We start from the raw sequence: 22,510 nt of genomic DNA on the forward strand, positions 1-22,510 counted from the left end.
AACAAGACTGAAAAAATTTCTATCCTCTAAATGCATTCTGGCTACAATAATGTTTAATGGAAAAGGCATTTATTAAATCAACCCAAGTGCCTTGAGCTGATGTTTCAGGTAGCTGATGAACAGTTTTAAAAGCTGGGTTGACATTAAAAAAGAGAGATTAATATTTTATTAAAACTATCCTAGCTTGATCAACCTTTGCAGATGTTAAAATCTGTTTCAGAAAGAAAAATGATTATGTTTCTGACAGCAGCTCAAAACAAAATTTCAAAGGTCACCAAGCAATCCAAACGCACACACTAAAATCCCTTAAAAGGCAGATGCTACACTCTTGTTCACTGCACCAAAATTACTAACACAATACCTACAATTTAAATTTCCTGAAGATAAACATCAGGTGAGGCTAGGGAATCTTCCCATCTTTCTGTGGAGAACCTCAAAGTACAAGAGTATTCAAATGCTTTCTCCATGCCACCTCTCCACCTCCCTCCCTCTCAATATGAAGTTGATTCAATAGTAACTGTACTCAAAAGACAGTTTCTAGAAGTCTGTGTCACCACCAGATATTACGCTTTTTTTTTTTTTTAAAAGAGGTTATTCCACATATCTGAAGTACTATGTTATTATGTATTGGGTATCTTCTCTGTTTATTTTCTAAACTCTCACTGCCTTACCTGCCCTGTTTCCATCTTCACACTATTTCTTTCAACCTAGATTTCCTAAGAAAGGAGGAGGGTACAACTTGGCAAAGTTCAGAGAAGATGAGAGTACAAGTATAGGAGGTAGCATTTATGAACAGGTGGCCTTGTTCATCTGCTCTAGGTCCCAGGAGAAGGAAGTTTCTATCATGGATCATCCTACTGGGAGATTTTTAAGGTCAGCCTCATCCATCTGACCTGATTTCCTGGCCTTTGCATTATGCTCCTTTCCTGGCTCCCAGACCTTCAAAGATTTCTTACCATTAGATCATTATCCAAACCATTGGGTATGGATTTAAAATTTGGTTGACCACTGGGTGGGTCAGGGTTCCAACTCTAGGATCTCGAGGTTATGGCTCGGTCATCATCCCACATGACTTCCCTTCTGCCTCCTTCTTTGTTCATTCCCTTGTCTCATTGTGCATGTGCCTGTCTCCCAAATCCCGGGCCTATGCACTGCCCCATTCTCACCACCAACATATGCTTGGCACATATTTAAGACTCAAAAGGGTAACTGAATAAAATATAAATGCATTTTTAAGAATACCCATGTTTTCTGCAAAGCCCACCTAGACTGACTTAATAATTTTCTTGCCTGATTTAAGAGACAACAAAAGTGACCCAAAGTTCAAGGTTGTATTTGATGACTTTCACTGCTATCTTTCACCCCTGGCCCCAGCTGCCTGCTCTGAGGTGCATCTTGATCATCAAGGAAGGGACTACTCATGGGAAGTTTTCCTACCTTCTTCTTTGGTCTGTAGTATTTTAAATAACATTGGATTTATCCATTCCTTAAAGTTTGGGCAGAATTCCCCATAATAAGCAATCTAGGCCTGCTGCTACTACAAGTGGGTAGCTCTTTGGTTACTTTTCCCTTTTTTTTTTATGGCTACTGATCTGTTTAGATTTTCATCTCTTATATAGTCAGTTTTGCAATTTATATTTTCCTTGGGAATCATAAGTTTCATCCATGTTTTTAGAGCTTTTTGTACATATTGGAACCAAGCGGTTACTTATGATTCTTTGCACTTCCCAAGTGGAAAACTGGATGTTTAAGTAACCTGCTGTTTTCTTCAAGAAAAAATGATCAGGATTAAGAAAAAAGAAAGAATAACATTAGTTAGAAAGGGGAAAAAAAAGAGTAGCAGCAATGTTTTAGAATAGTACTTTTAGTATAACTTCCCAGAATTGCTGGGGATCAATATGAAATCAATCTCCAAATTCTGTATACCTAACTTATTCAGTGAATGTAGCAAATATGAAGTAGGGCTCTTCTGATTTAAGGTATATTAAAAACACCTAATATATTTCATAAGTACAGGCTTGTTAATGTCATAGTTCAAGTGTTCATTATCAAAGTTAACATAAGAATACTCTCACTTAAAAGCAGACTTGTTAGCCTCTAGATCTACAAAATGTAGGGTATTTAGATAATGTGTGCCTTAAGAAACACAGTATTTCTGAGCTTGTAAAGTCTTCCAACCCTCCAGTTTATACATGATAAAAGAGGCCAAGAGAAGTTAAGTGACTGCCAATACCTGGGCCTCTCAAATAGCCAGATATAGACAAGAGCCCACCACAACCAAGTACTGGTTTGTCCCAACAGACCATATACCACTCTTAATTATGGCAAATATTTAAATTTGATCATGTGTAATACTTATGAAGTGGGGAAAATTTTCTCATTTTCCTCCTAAAAGATTTGGAAACGCAAGAGAGGGGATGGCTATCTGTTGGATAGTATTTAGTTGACACCTGACTGAAGAGGAGACGAACGAAATAATCTCTTGATTTCTAGCATCTTAATGATCCTTTCTTCAATGGAACTAAAAAACCAATGAAACTGCATCCACAGATAAAACTGATGTTACATTTTAAAAAACAATCCAGATCTTCATTTGTTTTTAAGTTGCCAAGCTTGCCTTTAGAGGACATTTTTAAAAAGGAATCACACACATGTAAAGAACACTGTGAAAGTTTAATTTCTCAAGACCTTTAATTACCCTCTCCGCTAAATGCCCAAAATATCCAAAGCAATTAAGTACTGATTACACAATTTCTTTTTTTAAAATAAAGGGGTGATTTTGAGTCAGAGAACAAAACACATCTGAAACTAGTTAACATATACTTAAGAATCATAGCAAGACATGAGGACTGCCAAGAAGAAGTCTGAGGTTTTCTTTTTTTTTTTTTTCTTAAAAGATTTTAAATTTAAGAAATACAGTTATTTCCCAGAGAAATTAAGCACAATTCCAGTTCATGACATCTGAAAATGAAAAGAAAAATAATATTCTGACATGGTCTTCTATCTATGAATTTGTCAAAACGTTTCTAAAATGCTAGGTTAAAATACCTCGTACAAAAAGAAACTTTTTAACACCTGTTCCATTTTTACTAAATTGGGGAAGGGCAAAAAATACACATCAATACAAGTGAAAACTATAGTATATCTTTTCTACTCTAGTATCTTGTTTTTCTGGTTTTTTTCCCCCCCAAAACACTGTCTCATTCAATAATTGGTGCTATGACCTTTGCATTCCATATTTTTATATTCTCTAAGAGTAAGTTTCACAGCCTTTCCAATTTAAGAAGTTAGCAGGGTTTTGGTAATAGATGTTACTATGCTATGCAAACCATGTGCAAAGGTACGCAGAACAGATATGCATTTAATGGGGAGAGCGATAACACAGATGAATGAAATCTTTAGAGAACCTAAAAATTTCATTACAGCCATTAGTTTTAACCTCTTCCCCCAAAGCCTCTTATCAAAGCCACTAATAAGGAATACAACTGACTGCTCTGACCTTGTCCTTTGCTTATGCCTTTAGGGGACAATACTTGTAAAAATTGAAGTGCCCTAAAGATAGGAAACAAATGGGAGGTCACAAGCCAGGACAGTGCAAAGTGAGGCAGGGTAGGCTGGCCCCTGCTGACTGGCAGCTGTGGAGACAGAGGACATGAACATGGACGACAAAAGCAAAACTCTTCCATAGTTTATACTGCATCGCTCTAAGTTCTTTTGGTTTAATGCCACAAGAGAAGGGACAAATCAGCATGGTAGAGTAAAAAGAATTCAGGGCAAGTTATTGGGAGGGGGAGGGCAATAACTCTGATGAAAGGTCCGGGGCAAGTTTCCACTAAACAGAACAGGGGGATGGGATGGTCACAGAGCCCTTTCTAACTCCAAAATTCTGTGGAATGGATGAATGTTAGCCTTTGTCTGCCCCAGCTCTTTGAGGTGTAGTCACTGACGTTAAGACCCTATTGTCCCTGAACGAATCTCAATGGAGGGAGGCATATTAGCAGCTCTGAGACATAGAAGTGATCTCTACACACTGATACACAAACACACAGGACCAAGGAACCAATCCAACAATAACAGTAACAGATTTGACCCCCGATGCCTTTTGGTTATGGGGAATAAAGCTCCAACCTGTAGCTAATTCTCTGTGGGGTGAGATATTTGAGTTTTTCTGTCCTGTACTCTGCCCTGTCTGGCACTGCCACCTTACTCTCACAATGTGATTCTGGTGGGCGGTCCTCCCGCCCCCCAACCACTGGCCACAGGAGTGGACACTTGACCCAGAAGAGCCGATCAGAGCCCTTTCTAAGATTCATTATGAGGCCAACGAGAAGCACCGCTGTTCCCTGGGATTACAAACTCTCAAGAGTAAACGAATTAGCAACTGCCAGGGATCATCTTTGTTGTCTAAGAATGAAGCCAACAGGGCAAAAAAGAACACAAAAGGGAAAAAAGAGGAGAACTGACGACATTGTTTTGTCTTCTGGATTCTAGACACACCAGAAGCAAACTTCTCCTTTGGACTTCATGGGTATATCTCTGAATTAATAAATTCTCCTTTTTTGTGTGTGCATATAATCTAGTTGGACTGGATTTCTGTCACTTACAACCAAAAGTTTTAATTTATCACCAGTGGCCAGGAAAGCAGATATTGGCAGATGCGAGTTATCTAACCAGAGCAATGGTGACTGAAGAGCTGTGGGCCTGAAGCAGGAAGACTACCATCATTAAGTGGACAGGGTAACCTGTCTTCAAAGTTCCAAAGAACCTGTCTTTCAGCAGCGTACACATGTCTGTGGTTCTTTTCTCTTGGTCCCAGGGAGAAGCGTGCACAAGCATATTCAATAAGGCAAGTAAGTAAAGATGGTCCCTCACCTTGCCAACTTCTTCAGGAAGGGGAGAACAGTCCCCAGATTCTCCACATCCTGCCCCCAATATAATGTTCCTGTTACCCTGAAATCTGCATCTAATTTTTAACCTTTAGTTAGGAATTTAAATAGTTGATACCTTCTGAAATACCCAACCATCTCAGTTCCCTTTAGCCCATATAACCATATGTTTTATTTCTAGTCTCTTATCCTCTACTGCTAACATCTGCATGTAAACACAATCCTAGTATTCTAAATCTCATCTATTCCCACTGCCTATTCTTCACCTAAAGTCATAATCCCCCGTTTGTCACATCATAATCACTTCCCCAGAGCACTGTTGCTTCAGGTGGGGAATAAAGCAGCAGGAGTAGATGAACTCTTAGAAACAAAGATCCTAATTTCTTACAGCAAGGGACATCCTTCACTAAGCCTATTTGGCTTTACAGATTACACCCTCCTGGAGTCCCACAGAGTAATACATGAATGCTAGAAAAGCACCCATGTAAAATATGCTGGTTTGTCATAAGGCAAGACCAAACATGGTAGGGTGAGGAAGGGATGAAGCAAATGTCTCTCAGGTGTCACTCAAAATAATTGTTAGCTTCTACTAACAGGGCAACATTCACTGGAAAGAATAAAATAACTCCAGAGCCATCCTTATTAAGCCAAACTTAACAAGAATTTGCACCAGACAGTGGCTGTGGAAGCCACTAATGAAAGTCCCTCCGACCTGGAGATATGCCAACCCATGGAGGACGAATGGTTCGTCTTCAGTCTTTGGTACAAGCTCTTTCATATCTTCCCTAACAGTGCAAACTGTCTTGTCATCTTCTGGCTGTCACTATTTTCCTTTCCTCCCTTCCCTTTTGTCCAAATCTCTCCCCTCACCCCCTCAAAAAAGAGAGACAGACAGACAGAGAGACAGAGACAGAGAGAGGATATAACAAAACGTGGTTTCATTAATTACTTGAGAGATACAAATTAAAACATCTCCATCAGTAGACATAATACATTTTCTATTTCACTGATATTAGAAATGGAACAAACTCTTAGCAGAGGGGATAAGGATGGTCACAAGTGACACTGGGCAATTTTAAGTTTAAGAAGGGGTTCTTTGTGCTTCCAAGCCTAAAAGTGGGCAGCAGGCTCTTCACATTTTCTGAGACTTTAAATGCCCATCAATAAATATTCATTCTAAATTAACTATCCTTGGAAAGAACTGACCTCTACTTATCTGAAATTTTCCTGGAAGGCTCCATGTTTGACTCAAGTTTTTTTTTTTTTTTTAATCCCTAATGGTACCTGCCCATAGCAAGTACTAAAGGTAACTGTCTGCTGCACCGAAAGAAAGAGTGGTTAGCTTAGTGGTAAGACAGCCAAGCTAATGAGCTCAACTAGCTGTCCGAGAAGCACATGGAAGCAGGAAGGGGCCACTGAGAGAGAACAGATGAGTAAGTAGAATTCTATCACCACTTCAGGAAAAGTAGCTTATGAGCCAGTAGCATTTTCTTCATATGTAAAGGGTAGCTATTGATTTTTAATATAATCTGTACCTTTGTTTCCAAAATTTCATAGGAGACGCAGGATAACAGCCTTGAATGTATTTATTTTCACTATCAAGACAATCAAGTGAGATGCACTAGATGAAACTGCATTCTTACTGGGACGGACAAGGCAATAGTGTGTGTGAGTGTGAGTAGCCGGACGGCGGGAGTGTTTGTCATCACTCTCGTAGTCATTAGTGTATAGTTCCTGGCATGCAGAGAACACACGCGACCAAAGTTAACTGAAAAGAATGAATGAATAATGAATAAAAGAATTACAAGAACTCTGAGAAAATTGCTAGAAATTACCTGTAATCATTTGTTTGTCACTTGTCTCCCTACTAGACCATAACGCTACAAAAGCAGGGACTTTATCTGACTTATGTCTAATGCCTAAAATAGTACCTGACTCAGTAACTTATTTTTCGAACAAATATGTGAATAAAATATATTTTCTAGTTGGAGAAACTAAAGTCATTTATTCAACGTTGACTCCTCTTAATACAATATACATTTTGAGAAGTACAAAATGGATACATTTACAAGATAGGATAAATCCATGAGTACACTCAAATCTTCAATGAAAAGGACTCTCTTTCCAGTTGTGCCTGGTTAAATCTTGTGCCATAGCAACTGCTCAGAACATGGCTATAAGTCAAGAAAATTTAAGAAATTATTAGGGTTAAGATAAAAGTGATTTATTTTTATTTTTCTCTTTTATCTGACCTCTGTAAAACAGAGGTCAGATAAAATATGTATTTCATAAAATGACATATCGAGCACAATGGGTGGAAAATTTTAAATGAGATAAAAAATTTCAGGAAGTCATAATTCTTAAGAAGGGGTAATATATAAACAATAAGAATCCTTGTCTTTTGAAAGTAGTTCAGATTTGAAGGAGGGAGGGAGGGAGGAAAAGAGAGAGAGAGAGAGACACGGAGGGAAAGAGATTGATTTTACCTTCACTTATTAAAAAAAATCAAAGTAAAACAAACATGTTTGCAATGTCTCTGCAACAAAATTCACGGTGTACACATGTAAACAAGAAGACATAAAATACGTTTAGTGGTCTATTTATATACCAATATTTTTGATGATCTATCTAAATTTACCTGGTACAGTACTTTAGATATGATTAATCATTGTGAAGGGGTATTTACAAGGTAAAAGAACAACCCCATAACAATACTCCATACAAAGCTTTGAATTTTCATGTTTTCACCATAAATAAACATGTATTAATTCAGTATTACATTAAAACACTTAAAGTGCATAGAATAGCAACTTCTTCATATGCTGATGAGGAAATGCTTCAAAACAGGACTGAGGTTACATGAAGCCAGCTAAAACACCAGTTAAGTATCATCTTTAGTATGCTTCAATAAAATAATTACCTCTAGATCTTAGAGCACAGAGGAATAGATGGGATCCTTCCATATTAAGTCCCCTTTCTGAACCCGTATGCAAGTGGCAATGACTCCCTGGCGTGTTTCTGCACTGCCTTTGTCAGCCATGGCCAATCCAGTCTAGTGTACTCAGTTCCCGGAATCAAGGGAGTCAAGGACCTGGGACTAGTTTAAGCTATGAGTAAGCCTTTTGCTTTTCCTCCCTGGTGGGGTCTTCTAGTCCTCAGGAAGGAAGCAGAGAAAAGCTAGTCGAAGCAAAGAAGTGGTGCCGAGGGCCTGACTACTCTTAAGCAGATGGTGCCAAGAGAGTAATACCAAGCAGTCTTGAAAATATGACTGCTCAGTCGGTGGCTTCAAACAATAGACTTGGCTGTGCCGTATTGGTCACTGAGTGATCAATATGATCAGATACTTAATAATATTATCGGAACTCCGTAGTTCTACAACGTATCTCATGGTGCATCATAGGTCATCCATTCCAACTGGTTCTGAGTCATTATACACTCTATTTTTTATCAGATTTTAAAAAGTGATTTCTATCTAATTCACCCTCTTTCCATATGCTGAACATCTCAGTTGTTCTTCTTATATAAAAAAACTTTTTATGGCTGAGGAATATTCCATTGTATATATGTGCCACATCTTCTTGTGGCACATATATACAATGGAATATTACTCAGCCATAAAAAGGAACGAAACTGAGTTATTTGTAGTGAGGTGGATGGACCTAGAGACTGTCATACAGAGTGAAGTAAGTCAGAAAGAGAAAAACAAATACCGTATGCTAACACATATATATGGAATGTAAAAAAAAAAATGGTCATGAAGAACCTAGGGGCAAGACGGGAATAAAGATGCAGACCTACTAGAGAATGGACTTGAGGACATGGGGAGGGGGAAGGGGAAGCTGGGACGAAGTGAGAGAGTGGCATGGACATATATACACTACCAAATGTAAAATAGATAGCTAGTGGGAAGCAGCCGCATAGCACAGGGAGATCAGCTCGGTGCTTTGTGACCACCTAGAGGGGTGGGATAGGGAGGGCGGGAGGGAGGGAGATGCAAGAGGGAAGAGATATGGGGACATATGTATATGTATAACTGATTCACTTTGTTATAAAGCAGAAACTAACACACAATTGAAAAGCAATTATACTCCAATAAAGATGTTAAAAAAACAAAACAAAAACAAAACTTGCTGCTTTTACATAGCAAAATTTAATTCAGTAATCTGAGGCCACTTTCCTAATTTATCAGCTTTCTTTAACTCTCGCTGGAGAATATTTATGGTATACCCCATCTTAAAATTACCAACAATCTTATAACACATTCATCTCCATTCTCCAGGTCACTAATAAAAATACTGAATATTAAGACTTAAAACAGACTTCTTGCAGGACTGTATTCAACATCCTTCCCCAACTTCACATAAGACCATTTGTTTGACTTTCCTTGGCTAAGTCTTGTCCATTTTGGAGCAAAAATTATGTAATCCAATATTGTTTGATGTTTTTAAACTAAAAAAAATACACTATGCAAACTCTTAAACATCTACATAAAACAGATGTGTACAATAATACGATCTGTGTAGGACCTTGACAAATTACCACATTTAAAATAGAGAAGAGGAATTAATTCCTTGTAGAGTGCTTTATGGTTGCTGTGATCAGTTATCACATGAATGCCTTTTGAGGCTTAATTTCTACTGCGTAAGAGATGTTGAAAGAAATAACAATCTGTAATAAGATTCCACATTGGCACACAAACACATGCATACATGTGAGATTTTAAAAAATCATACTAAATCTATGATGACAATTCATCTTTGGCATAAAAATAATAAAAGCTCAGTATTTCATTTTCAAGTAAAAGTACTAGCCAATTCCATACATGAGACAAAAATACCTAACGTGAATTTTTCTAACAATTCTTTTTAATATATAAAGTATTTTATGGACAATATTTCTTTTGTTTCCTTCTCTCATAAGGCCTAGATTATGGTTAATATCTCATGACACCAAAAGTAATACTGCAACAGATATTAAAGCATTTTTTCAGCCACTTATGCTATAAAATATTAATTGCAAGCCCGTGCACGTGCTGTACATACAGGGGATTAGGTAACTGAGTTCCTGCTCAGTTCTAAATCAATAAAAGATAACATGCACAGCATCCATCATTGTTTGCTCTTCCTTTAGTACATAATAACTGCAAGTGGAAGATTTAAAAAAATATATATTTAAGCACTCGTGGAGATAATATATGCTGGAGAGGACGTAAGCAATACTTACCTAGGAAGGACAGGTTTTTCTCCAGAAGCAAGTCTCTGAGCAGAACTTCATGCTCATGACCAATGGCACTGGGAAGTGTTAGTTAAAGAGGGTAACATACGTAGAATTAAAGCACGCTAATACCAGGGCTATACTTTGAGATGAAGTGACCAATGGAGGTAATTACGGCAAGTACCTCCTCATATAGCCCACATCTCTGAGGAGTGAGATTTCTTTACAAATCCCCTCATTTCAGTGATTCGATAGACTTTTTTCTATAATGTTTAAATGGATTTTGGCAAATAAAGATTTGTAAATGCATGTGTACTTTATCTTCTTTTGAAAAGAAATTCATTTTAAACATCCTTTATACTATGTTAAAAATCCCTCAGTTCAATTTAGGACCATTTATTAAGCACTTACTAGGTGCAGCAAAGAATACCAGCCAGCCTTTGCCCTAAAAGAGTTTCCAGTCTTACAGAATTCCATAAATCTTCTGTGAATTCACACTTGTCACAAAGTCAGCATTTAGCAGCTCCTATTTCACTTCTAGTCTATGACTGGTGATCTTCTGTGACTTGGGAAGTCAAACAACTGACTTGTTGAGAATTATATGTACTCTGGAGGAAAGACATCCTAGTAAAGGGCTGTGGATCAGGGTGTGGGTACAGAGGCTGTTTCAAGTCTTTTTCTTGTGTGTGCAAGTTTTCACATATTATATAATGCATATAAATACATACACACTCGCATATAAATACATACACACTCGCATATAAATGGTTTGAGTGCTGGGACTTCCCTGGCGGTCCAGTGGTTAAGACTCCGTGCTTCCACTGCAGGCGGCACAGGTTCGACCCCTGGTAGGGGAACTAAGATCCCACATGCCAGGCGGCCAAAAAAAAAAAAAAGTTTTGAGTGCTATTATGAGGCAGGCACTGTATTAAGTGCTTTATGTATTCTATTTCATCCTCACAGTTATTATTATCCTTATCTTACAGATGAGAAAACCGAGGCTTAGAAAGAAATCTGCACAAGGTCATATGGCTAATGTGTGGCAGAGCAGAGGATCAGTATAAAATCTCTGCAAAGCCTGTGTCTGTGACCTCTGTACGGCTTCTTTAAAAAATATTAAAATTGATTATGTAAAGATAATTGATATTAGTTAATATTTCTTAAATGCCATATACTAAGCCTTTGTGCTAAACACTTTGGTGTATCATCTTATTTAATCTTCACAACAACCACATGAGCAGGTACCATTACTAGTCCCATTTTTACAGTTAATGAAAGCAAGGTTCAGAAAGGCTGAGGAACCGGCTGACGGTCTCATGGCCAGTAAGTAATGAAGTCAGGAAAGAGACTTGGAATTCTGGTCTATTTTCCAAAGGGATGAGATTGTACAAAGTGTGAAAAGGAGTGTTATCCTATTCTGGTCCTTTAATTCTGTCAAAAGCATTTGGTAACACAGGCAGACCTTGCAGGTATTGTGGATTCAGTTCCAGAATAAAAAAAATATCGCAGTAAAGCAAGTTACATGAATTTTTTGGTTTCCCAGTGCATATAAAAGTTATTTTTACACTATAATGTAGTCTATGAAGTGCCCAATAGCATTATGTCTAAAAAAACAACGCACATACCTTAATTAAAAAATACTTTATTGCTACAAAATGCTAACCATCATCTGAGCCTTCAGCGAGTCCTAATCTTTTTGCTATTATAACATCACAGATGACGGTAACAAATATAATAATAATGAAAGGGTTTAAAATACTGTAAGAATTACCAAAAGGTGACGCAGAGACATGAAGTGAGCAAATGCTATGGGGAAAATGAATCCGACAGACTTGCTGGATGCTGGGTTGCCACAAACCTTCAATTTGTAAAAGGCATAATATCTGCGAAGCGCAATAAAGTGAGGCACAATAAAATGAGGTGTGCCTGTAATTACCTAATTCTCCATCTCACTGATGTCAACCTGGTCCTCTCACTCCTTGGCTTACCAGAGACTCTTTTAATTCTGATCATGCACTGTGGGAGTCCAATTTAAATCAAATAAAGCTTATATATTATTTGTAAAATTAAAAATTCTTAGAGAATTAGTCTGCTCTTTATCAACACATGCAGGTGAATATCATTTGAATCTTAGAATTCAAGAGGTGAGACCACTCGTATCCACTGTCAAAACAAGCCCCAAGGTATATGCCCAGTAGTGGCTACTGGGAAGCAGCCGCATAGCACAGGGAGATCAGCTTGGTGCTTTGTGATCACCTAGAGGGGTGGGATAGGGAGGGTGGGAGGGAGGGAGATGCAAGAGGGAAGAGATATGGGGATATATGTTTACCTATAGCTGATTCACTTTGTTATAAAGCAGAAACTAACACACCATTGTAAAGCAATTAAACTCCAATAAAGATGTTAAAAAAAAAAAAAAAAAAGCCCCAAGTCATTCTCATTGTCTTTTTCCTTCTGTTGTCCCCTCCTCCCCATGCACAGGACTGCTCTTACTTCTCATTGAAAACAAAATAAAGGAAACAAAGTCTTAAATCACAAAATTTCACACATTTGCAGAGCCCATTGAAGATATCTGATGAATACCTCTCAATGGCTTCTCATTACTAGGGACATCCCACATTTGAGAACTAAATTATTTACTTCTATTCCACATAAACGTGCTCTCACTTTTATTGTTGTAAATTATTTACATCTATAATGTTGAATCATGAAACCGAGGTTACTGATGGTACAGAAATGAAACCCACAGCACTTCAAGCTTCCTGTATCATTGTCTTTCCTTGCTCCTCTGTTTAGGTCTTTTGTCTAATAGCTTGTCCTGAAGTCACACTTTGGAAAGTTGAGGTGGCCGGTTTCTCACGCCTTTTGTGTCTGTGAATATAACCTGTGGCAGGAAAGGTGAGTGGGCGTGGCTATGTAGGAAGAATTACAGTAGACACCAAAAGAAAATGAAAGCACAATGACAATTTATATAGTCTTTGCTACTGTGCTTTTTTGGCGTCTTATTAATAAATGACCAATTTACTTTATTCTACTTAAACAAATGTCTACATGTAACATTTTCATAATGGAGTAAAAAGGTTTTGCACCTATTCTATTTATTAAGTGTGTGCTTTCTAATGAAATGATGCAATTTACCGAGTAAGCAATGTAAACATTACCAAAGTATCAGAACAACATACAAATAGCATTTCCACTCACATGAAAATTCAATAATTTTTACTCAGTGTGAAATAAGATAATTCCTGTTGATCAGCCTCAGAAACGTCTATGCAAGTGTATTTACATTATATTAAACTGCTACTATCTCAGTGCAAAGATAAAATCAATTCTCTATAAACATCCCAGCCTGTTTTATTTTGCATGGTAAAAGCAATCACTAATTTGAAACTTTGGAAAGATATACTTCTTGATTATGCTTTGTTTGATATAAACATATATAAAATACAAGGCCTAGAAAATAAAGCTTATAAAAACAGTAATTTTACTGGCAATAGGCATAATGGAACTGTGAAATTATAATCTAGTCAGTGAATACAAGTTACAGACATACATCATTATCTTTATCAACTGAAATCATGTACTACTTTAAATTCTACTGGCAATAACACAGCCAAGAAAGGAAAGTGAATGACGGCAAAAATGCAAGGAAAATACTCCAAACAGAATTTATAATGCTTCATAAGCAGAAACACTTAGACTTTCTCTATAATAATACCTATTATTGATGTATGGCAGTGACCATGGGGCAAAACTTGTAAATAACCTCACAAGCCATTTTCTTCGCCAGCAATACAGCAATCTAGTTTCCCGTAAGCATCTCAACTATTACTGAAAAACAGTCTCCTGGCATTTACAAAGCAGTTGACTTCATACTTTAGTCCATGCATATAAAATTAGATAGTTATATTTAAAATCAATAAGCAATCCTTCAAAAGACATTATGCTTTTAAAACCTTAACTTTAAATGGATTTTTAACTATTTTATGTGCTTCAAAATTAACATGTAATTCCACCCCAGATACTCGGAGATGGTGTCGGTTGTTGTATGAATGTGCTAAACTTTATCACTGTAGCAACGTGAGGTTGGCATTCCGACAGTTTCTAACACTATCATTAATTTGACACTGAAAATAGAAGTATAGTTTCACTTTGGTCTAATAAAGAGGCAAGCTTATGACAATGCTGTGATTTTATTAATTTAAGTTAGGTTGGAATAAGAAATATACAAAGGGCTATACTATATTAATATTATATATTAATAAATATAATAGATGAAGTTAGAGTGGAAGAATAAATATACCAAGGGCTGTAACATAGATACTGAATATTCTTACAAGAGGGCTCTGTTAAAAGATTATTTTTCAAAGGTTAACTTTATGAAAAAAAGAAAATGGATCTTTTTTTTTTTATTTTTACAAAAATTTCACTGACTCTAAGCCTTTAGGAAACAAGGTGGAATATAAACACACACACACACACACACACACACACACACACACACTCTCTCTCTCTCTCTCTCTCTCTCTCCCTCTCTCTCCCTCCCTCTCTCTCTCTCTTTTTCCTCTCCTCTCTTCTCCCTCTCTCTCTCTCTCTCTCTCTCACTCTCTCTCTCTCTCCTCTCTCCCTCCTCTCTCTCTCAGCTCTCTCTCTCTACTCGTCATCTCCTCCTCTCCCTCTTCTCTCTCATCTCTGCCTCTCTCCTGTCCCTCTCTCCTCCTCTCTCCTCTCTCCTCTCTCCTCCTCTCGCTCTCTCTCCATCTCGTCTCCTCTCTCTCGCTCTCTCTCACCTCTCTCTCATCCGGTCTCGCTCTCTTCTCTCTCTCTCTCCGCCTCTCGCTCGTCTCTCTCTCACTCTCTCCTCTCCTCTCTCTCTCTCTCTCCTCCTCATACATCTCTCATCTCCCCCTCATCTCTCTCCTCTCACGTCTCGTCTCTCTCTCTCTCTCTCTCTCTCTCTCTCTCTCTCTCTCTCTCTCGACGACTAGCAAGGGCTTCTAACAAAGAGCCTCCTGACTGATAATCACCGAGTCACAACTGGTCGCAATGCCACCCATGCTAACAAAACCCAGGAAGGGCATGTTATATTATTAAGAAATATGAGACTCATGGACTCAGATAGATATGATTCCCATTAAAAAATGGCTAATCATTTACTTTTTGAATAAACTTTTTGAGCCAAGGACTGTCAATATCCTTAGTGTTGCCACAACACTACTAAAGGTATTGATTAAAAATGTCCTCCTTCACCAAGTCTAGCTGCTGTCCACTCAAATCCTGTTCGGAGAAGCAAGCATTAACTCTAGTAATCTCAATATCTTTAATGAAGAATGACTGGACATCTGTTCTCATAGCCTTAAATTCAGTCCAGAGGGAAAAATTAGCTTGGTTTTCTCTAAAAATGTTTATTAGGGACCCAAGCAAGAGCTCAGATTGTAATCAACATTTAAGCAATAAGAACCTACTGCCCTTTAAAATGTGATGGTCTCTGGTGGCATTTTAATCACATCATCCTTTAACTCCAGGCTCAAAATTTATTCTCAACTAAATTTGGTTCATTTTAAATAGAAATGTGTTATATTTGAAAAAATGTTCACTGGGATGGTTAGACATCCAAGACAATGTGTTACTTGCCTCATGACTCTGTACCTTTAAACTCACTGAAAACCAAGCAGTTTGAAATAAGCCTGTGACTGTGCAACTGCTGAACTGACATCTTCCCGGGGCCTATCTGATTTTTTTTTTTTTAAGCTGTAGAAAAGAATGGTCTGCAGTGACCCTCCAGTTGATTGAATATAAAATAGAAGAGTATGAAATGTGTTTTGTGAAGCAGAACTTTATGTCAGGTTAAAGCTAGACACATCTTCTCCACTGAGTCTAAGCTCGTCAATTGTGCACCTAAAATTTTATGGGAAAGGATACTGTTTGATGCAGTCCACCAGTGGTCCATAACAGCAGTCGTTCACGATGCACTGCAGACAAATAAGAGAAGGGGTCTGGGATGAGTGACTACAAAAACTGTTGCAGTTAAACAGTATCCTAAAAGCAGTAATTCCTTTTCTTAAAAAAAAAATTAAAAAGCTATCAAAAGACTGTTCAGATTTAATCACAGAAAACAAAAATTGCATCCTTTTTATTCACTATAAAAGCAAGCTATTAAAAAGTGAAATGCTCTTCTCGCAAATATTGCATTGCCATTTATGGTGCACCCTGACCTCAGTGATAGTTTATGATGACAGTAATTAAATGAGGTTTAAAATCCTTTACTCTGCTAGGCAGATAACAGCATTGCCACTGAAAATAGACAGCTGTGATTAATACCTGATAGACCTGATTTGCTAGAACTCCATCTGGAATCTGAGAAGGGTCCCGTAGCATACTATTTATAACAGACTTGGAGGCTGCAGAAGCAAAGAGATGAACTGTTAGCAGACAGTCAACATACTTTTAATACAACATGAGAAGTGACATATACCTATAAATACACAAAGCATGAAAATGAAAACATTACTGATACTAATCATTTTTTTCCTTTTTTCAAATCTACGGGACGCTTTTAATTAGACCATTTTGCCAAGTTTATAAGCCACATTGCCAGATTTGAAGATGACCTAATTTTTCCAAGGTAAATTAACAAGTACCGACCTAAAGCATATGTCTTTTTGCAGATAAATTAGCTTTGGAAAAGCCCGCTTGGGGGAAAAAAAAACCACAACAAAAACAATCAGAAAAGAAAATATTTACCTTTTGCAGGTAAGTATGTTACAACCAAGCATATGTACCTGGAAAGCTTAGTGAAGGCAGGTCAGATTCAAAGACTTCAATGACGTCAATAAAAAATAACTTTCAGCCGAGAAAGCATCTCTGAATTCTAAACCTTTCTGAAATAATTCTCATCAACTGCCACGAAATGTTATGTCCATTTCACAGGTAAGGAAAGTAGGTAAAACTGACTGACAATTGAGCGAATCTTAAACAAGGGAAAAGAATATATACACACACACACCCACATTTATATTTATATATGAATTTTTGTCCCAAAACGTCTCATCACACCCACTCGCAAATTAAATTGACCTTACCCAGGGGAACTGCAACAGAAGGGACTATGGGAGGCATCTTCCGAGGGATGCTATATCAGATCACACCCTTTGAAAAGTGAGGCAGGAGATCCTGGCCTCACTGTTTACTGTAGGCATGCAGAAGCCATGGTGGCCAGAACTCCTCTTCCTCAGCATGGGAGGAAGGCAAGTCTCTAGAGGGAAGCTAAGTCAGGTGTTGCTTAGGAACCAATTCTTTCAAGTCCTCCAGTGGAATCATTCCCATTTACCAAAATAGCTTAGGGTCTGGTCCCTACAAGCACAAACTAAAATGCATACTGGATAATTATCTAGTTAAACAGAATGAACACAGACCACAGACCTATGTCATTCAGGTTCTGAGAAAATTTTTGGCTTAACATTTTTTTTTTTAGATTATGATGTTCTTTATCAAGTTCAGTACCATAAGAACACTGACAGATATGATAAATGTTAGTGAATTCTGTGGAAGGAAATAAGGAAATGACATCTTTCTCACTTAAGCATAGTATGGAGTGCACAAAGAAAAAATGAAGTGCAATTATTTTAATTATTTCCTATTCTTAGTTCCATAACTGCATGTTTATAGCAATGTTACCTAGTTAATAGCCATTTATAAACGTGTTTGCACTGCAAGTGGAGAGGCCATATTTGGAGTCTCAAGAAAGATCCTCTTCACTGGAGGAATCCTATCCAGCCCTATCCCTATACCCAGCTCTGCAACCGGGCAAATTATCGAGCCTCTCAAATTCAGTGTCTTCCTCTGTAGAAAGTGATAATGTTATCTGACCTGACTACCTTTAAGGGTTCTTACATGAGTCCCTAGAGAAAAGAGCTACAACAGCTTTTTTGTTATTTATTTTGTTAAAGTTTAAGTAATAATAAGAAACAAACCAGGCTTAAGCGTTTGCCTCACGTAAGCTTAAGTTAGACTCAGTTATTTCGGAAAGACATTACCATAGATAAGTGGAACACACATTGGGAATATGAAGCAGCAAACTGTCTTATTATAAAAGAATAGATTATTCCAACAATAGTGTTAAATAGATAGTAAAGTACCTGGTAAACTCACTCTGTTTTCCCAACTTAATTCTAAGGCCAGGCCAGTAGGAGGGGAACAAAGCAATCGCACATGCACTGGGTCACCTTCCCTGAGGGACTGCACTCTCTCTGGTCTGCCACTCAGTCACCGGATAGTAATGGCAGACACATTCCTTTGTGGTACCCATGATGCTATCAGTGTCTCAAGGGAACAAAAGCACCTTCTCCACATGCACCTGGTCATTGCTAAGTTGTTACACTGCTAACTCTCATACCCATGTGAGAAGATGATGACTAAATGACCAGACAGTATACCCAAAAGTGCTATTCTAGGGAAAATTACTGACCTCATACCAAACTATATGCAAACTCATTGCTAAAATCATAAAACAAAGGCCCTTTTTAAAAAAGAAGAGGGACAATACCCTAGGACAGAAAAAAATTAGGTCATTTATTTTATGAGGGAAGAAAGGGAAATATTAAAGGAAAAAGAAACCGATGACATCATAATTTTCCTCACAATATGCATTTTAGAACAGTGTGCTTACCAGAATTAAGAATCATAGCCAATAAACTTAAAAAAAATAGTTTGAATATATTGAATAGAACACTATTCAAATCAAAGGAAGCTTGCGAGAGGAAGTCAGTGATTTTAAATTGAATAGTAAAAACTGTATATTGGGTCCGCGTTCATTTTAAACTCAAAGAAAGCTCTTTTCTATTCTTGCAACCTGCCGTTTTTCAGAGCACGAGAGAAAAAGTGCTAACACACAGGAACTGCAGGCCAAGGCTCCAGATGCAGGACGTGCCTGCCCTCCATGCCTGGGTCTTTGCACTCAGGCTTGAGGAGGTCTACATCTCAGATCAAGCCAGAGTGCAAGCATACATTTACACACATACTCTGAAGCTTAGGAAATGCCAAAGGGAGGAATAATAACATCAACCAGATAAGGAAAGGCAATTGGACAATCTTGGGACGGCTGGGGATATGAACCCTCACGGAAGCCTATGCCTTTCACAGAAGCTGCCCCTAGGCCAGCCATGACATCTGTCCAATGTACATCCATCTATTTTGACCATAGGTAGACAGGAGTTTTGTTCTCCCTAACCTTTGCTAGAGGTATTCATTCTGTTGATTTCACAATTTAACCCTGTCACTGCTTCAACTGCTGGGATTTCAACTATCTACCAAGCATGTGCAAAGCAAGAATGCATGAGTCACTTGAAGCAAGATGTACAAGAATAGGAGAGCTGGTATCTGTTAAAGCACGCTACACAGAAGACAGGCAATAGGCAATGCCTGGACTAAGGCATAATGCCTAAATAAAGATTATGATCTTTTTATTGTGGAATATTTCTAACATAAAGAAGGCAGGAGCCTAATATAATAAATATCCATGTCCCACCATTCTGATTTAGCTTCTGGATCGGCAATTAAATTAACTTTGGATAGCCTAAGATTAATTTGTGTAAACTTTTAAATTTATCAGTCTTGCTAGAGGTTGGTTTGTTTTATTAGTATTTTCAAGAAACCAAATTTGGGTTTTGTTTTCTCTCTACTGCTCCATTTCTTCAAGTTACACTGAATTTATCCTTTTGTGATCATTGTTGCCTGCTTTCTTCTTTGAGTTTGCTACACTTATCCTTTTACTAATTTACTATGTTTATTAAATACATTTTTAACCTTTTAACATACTTTTTTAAGGCTACAATTTTTCCTCTAAATTCTGCTTTAGCTAGATGCCATAATTTTTGTTGTCATTTATAAATATTTTGTAGTTTCCATTATGATTTAATCTTTGATTCATAAATTCTTTTAAACATTTCATTTTTTATATTTCCAATTTGATCAGATTGTGGTCAATGTATGTGATGTTTATTTTAATTTGGAAGTATGTGCTTGACTTCCTTTGTGTTTTTATATGGAACCTATTTTTATAAATGTTTTATATGTCTTAAAAAACACTGAAGTTCCTACTGAGGTACAGAGTTCAGGTATGTCTAGTATGTCAAGGTTTTTAATTGTATTATTCAAATCTTCTATATTCTTATTAATATTTTCCAAACTAGATATGAACTAATCTACTACTACTGTCAGTTTGTCAGTTTCTCCACATAATTCTGTCAATGTTTGCTTTCTATATTAGGAGGCTATTTTGTTGGGTGTACAAACTCATTGTTTTACATATACTTCTTAGAAATTATGTCTTTTGGCATCAAGTCATGACCTTCTCAATCTCTTTTTTTGTGCTAAACATAACATTACCTAGTAGTAATACTGCTGCACCACTTTTCTTTTGGATAGTATCTGCCTGATATATCTGGTCTTCCATTTCTTTACTTTAAACTTCATTGTACCATTAAGTCTTAGGCCTGATTCTTATTAATAACATTTAGCCAGATTTTCTAAAATAAAATTTGAAAATCTTTGCTTTTTAAAAAGTGAGTTTAATCCACTTGTAACTGAGACATCTGGACTTCTCTCTACCCTCTTGTTTTCCATGTTCTGGTAACCATTTTCTTCCCTTCTCCATTTCTCCTTTACTACCTCCTAGTTGATTAAATTTTCTTTATGACCCCTTTCTCTCTTTATTCACTTGAATGTAATACACTTTGTATCTACTTCTTTAGTAGTCCTCTCAAAAAAATTTAAACAGAACAATATCTAATCTAATCATACCTCCTTTGTAATTCTGAGTATAAGTAATTTAGAATGCACTCACTCCAATCAGAAAGCCCCCGTTCCTCATCAGCCTCCATGTTACTGTGCCTATTATTTCTGTTCAACCATCTTGTTTGTAAACACAATTTCCTAGTTAGTCTTTGTGACGGTTAGTTTTATGTGTCAACTTGATTGGGCCACAGGGTGACACATTTGGTCAAACATTATTCTAGATGTTTGTTAAGGGTGCTTCTGGATGAGATTCACATTTGAATTGGTGGACTGAGTAAAGCAGATTGCCTTCCCTAATGTGGTGGGCCTCATCCAATCAGCTGAAGGACTGACTAGAACAAAAAGACTGAGTAGAAGAGAATTCTTTCTGCCTAACTGCCTTTGACTTGGGACATTGGTATTTTCTTGCCTTTAGACTAGAACTAAAATACTGGTTCCTCCTGGGTCTCAGGCCTGCAGGCCTTTGGACTGGAACTAGGCCACTGGCATTGCCTCTCCTGTGTCTCCAGCTTGCTGACTAACTGTAGATATTGGGACTTATTAGCCTGTATTATCATGTGAACCAATTTCTTACAATCAATCTCTCTGTCTCTCTACACACACACACACACACACACACACACACACACACACACACACAATCCTACTGGTTCTGTTTCTCTGGAGAATCTTCACTTATATAGTCTCTTTCCATTTTTAAAAACATTTTTTAAACATTCAATGCTTATTTAGATTTATCAACATGTTTGTCAATTTCCTTTTTCAGCATTGCTTCTTGAATTCCACATTCTACTTTTGGATTCAATATCCAAAAATTGGATATTGTTACTAAAGCACCTCATTTATTAGTTCTTTCAGCTGGGATCACTGAGTAGTAAATCTTTTAGTTCTGCCTTGTCTGAAAATATCTCTACTTATTTCTCACTTTTGAATGATAATATAGCTGGGCACAGAATCACAGGCTAAGATTCAGCCCTTTGAAGATATGATTCCATTGTTTCCTGACATCTATTACAAATAAGAACTCTACTGTCAGTCTAATGGTAGTCCTTATATAGGTAATTTGTCTTTAATTTCTGGTTGCTTTTAGATTTTTCTTTGATATTCAATAGTTACATCATTGTTCACCTGGGTATGGCTCTTTTTATTTAGCCTGCTTGGAATTAGCTATGCTTCACGAGTCTAAGGATAAATGCCTTTAACCAGTTTGAAAAAACTGAGCCATTATAGCTTTGGTCTCCATTCTCTTTCTGGAACGCTTACATTAGACATCTTTTAGGTCTTATTTTATCTCCTACCCCTATAAAGTGTTTATATTTCCCCTCTCTTCATCTCTTGTGCTACACACACTGAAGTTACTTTCCTTAGATCCATCCTAGAATTCACTAACTTTTGTTCTAATCTAATTCTTCTAATTTTGATTTTTTTTTGTCTAATCCAACACTTCACTCATCTAATGAGCTTTTAACCTCAATGACAATTATTTCATTTCTAAATGTTATTTTTGTATTTTTAAACGTGTTTTTCACACTATTTTCTATTCTTTCATTTATTCAGTTATAGTCTTCCTTTTTTTTTTTTTCGGCTGCGTCAGGTCTTTGTTGCGGTGTGCGGGC

General features: G+C 37.2%; 1 protein-coding gene across 3 annotated transcripts in view; it reads right to left on the minus strand.

Annotated features, from left to right (window-relative positions):
* The window catches only part of CDIN1 (CDAN1 interacting nuclease 1), a 212,536-nt gene that overhangs the window by 98,331 nt on the left and 91,695 nt on the right, over nt 1-22,510 (minus strand). For all 3 annotated transcript variants that reach the window (XM_036840017.1, XM_036840027.1, XM_036840037.1), the window contains 3 exons: nt 16,422-16,501; nt 16,023-16,072; nt 10,110-10,177 (listed from right to left, as the gene is read on the minus strand). In XM_036840017.1, coding sequence (XP_036695912.1) covers nt 10,110-10,177; nt 16,023-16,072; nt 16,422-16,501 — 198 coding nt within the window. The remainder of the gene's footprint in view (nt 1-10,109; nt 10,178-16,022; nt 16,073-16,421; nt 16,502-22,510) is intronic.

This window comes from Balaenoptera musculus, chromosome 2, assembly GCF_009873245.2.
Source record: "Balaenoptera musculus isolate JJ_BM4_2016_0621 chromosome 2, mBalMus1.pri.v3, whole genome shotgun sequence".
Lineage (NCBI taxonomy): Eukaryota > Metazoa > Chordata > Mammalia > Artiodactyla > Balaenopteridae > Balaenoptera > Balaenoptera musculus.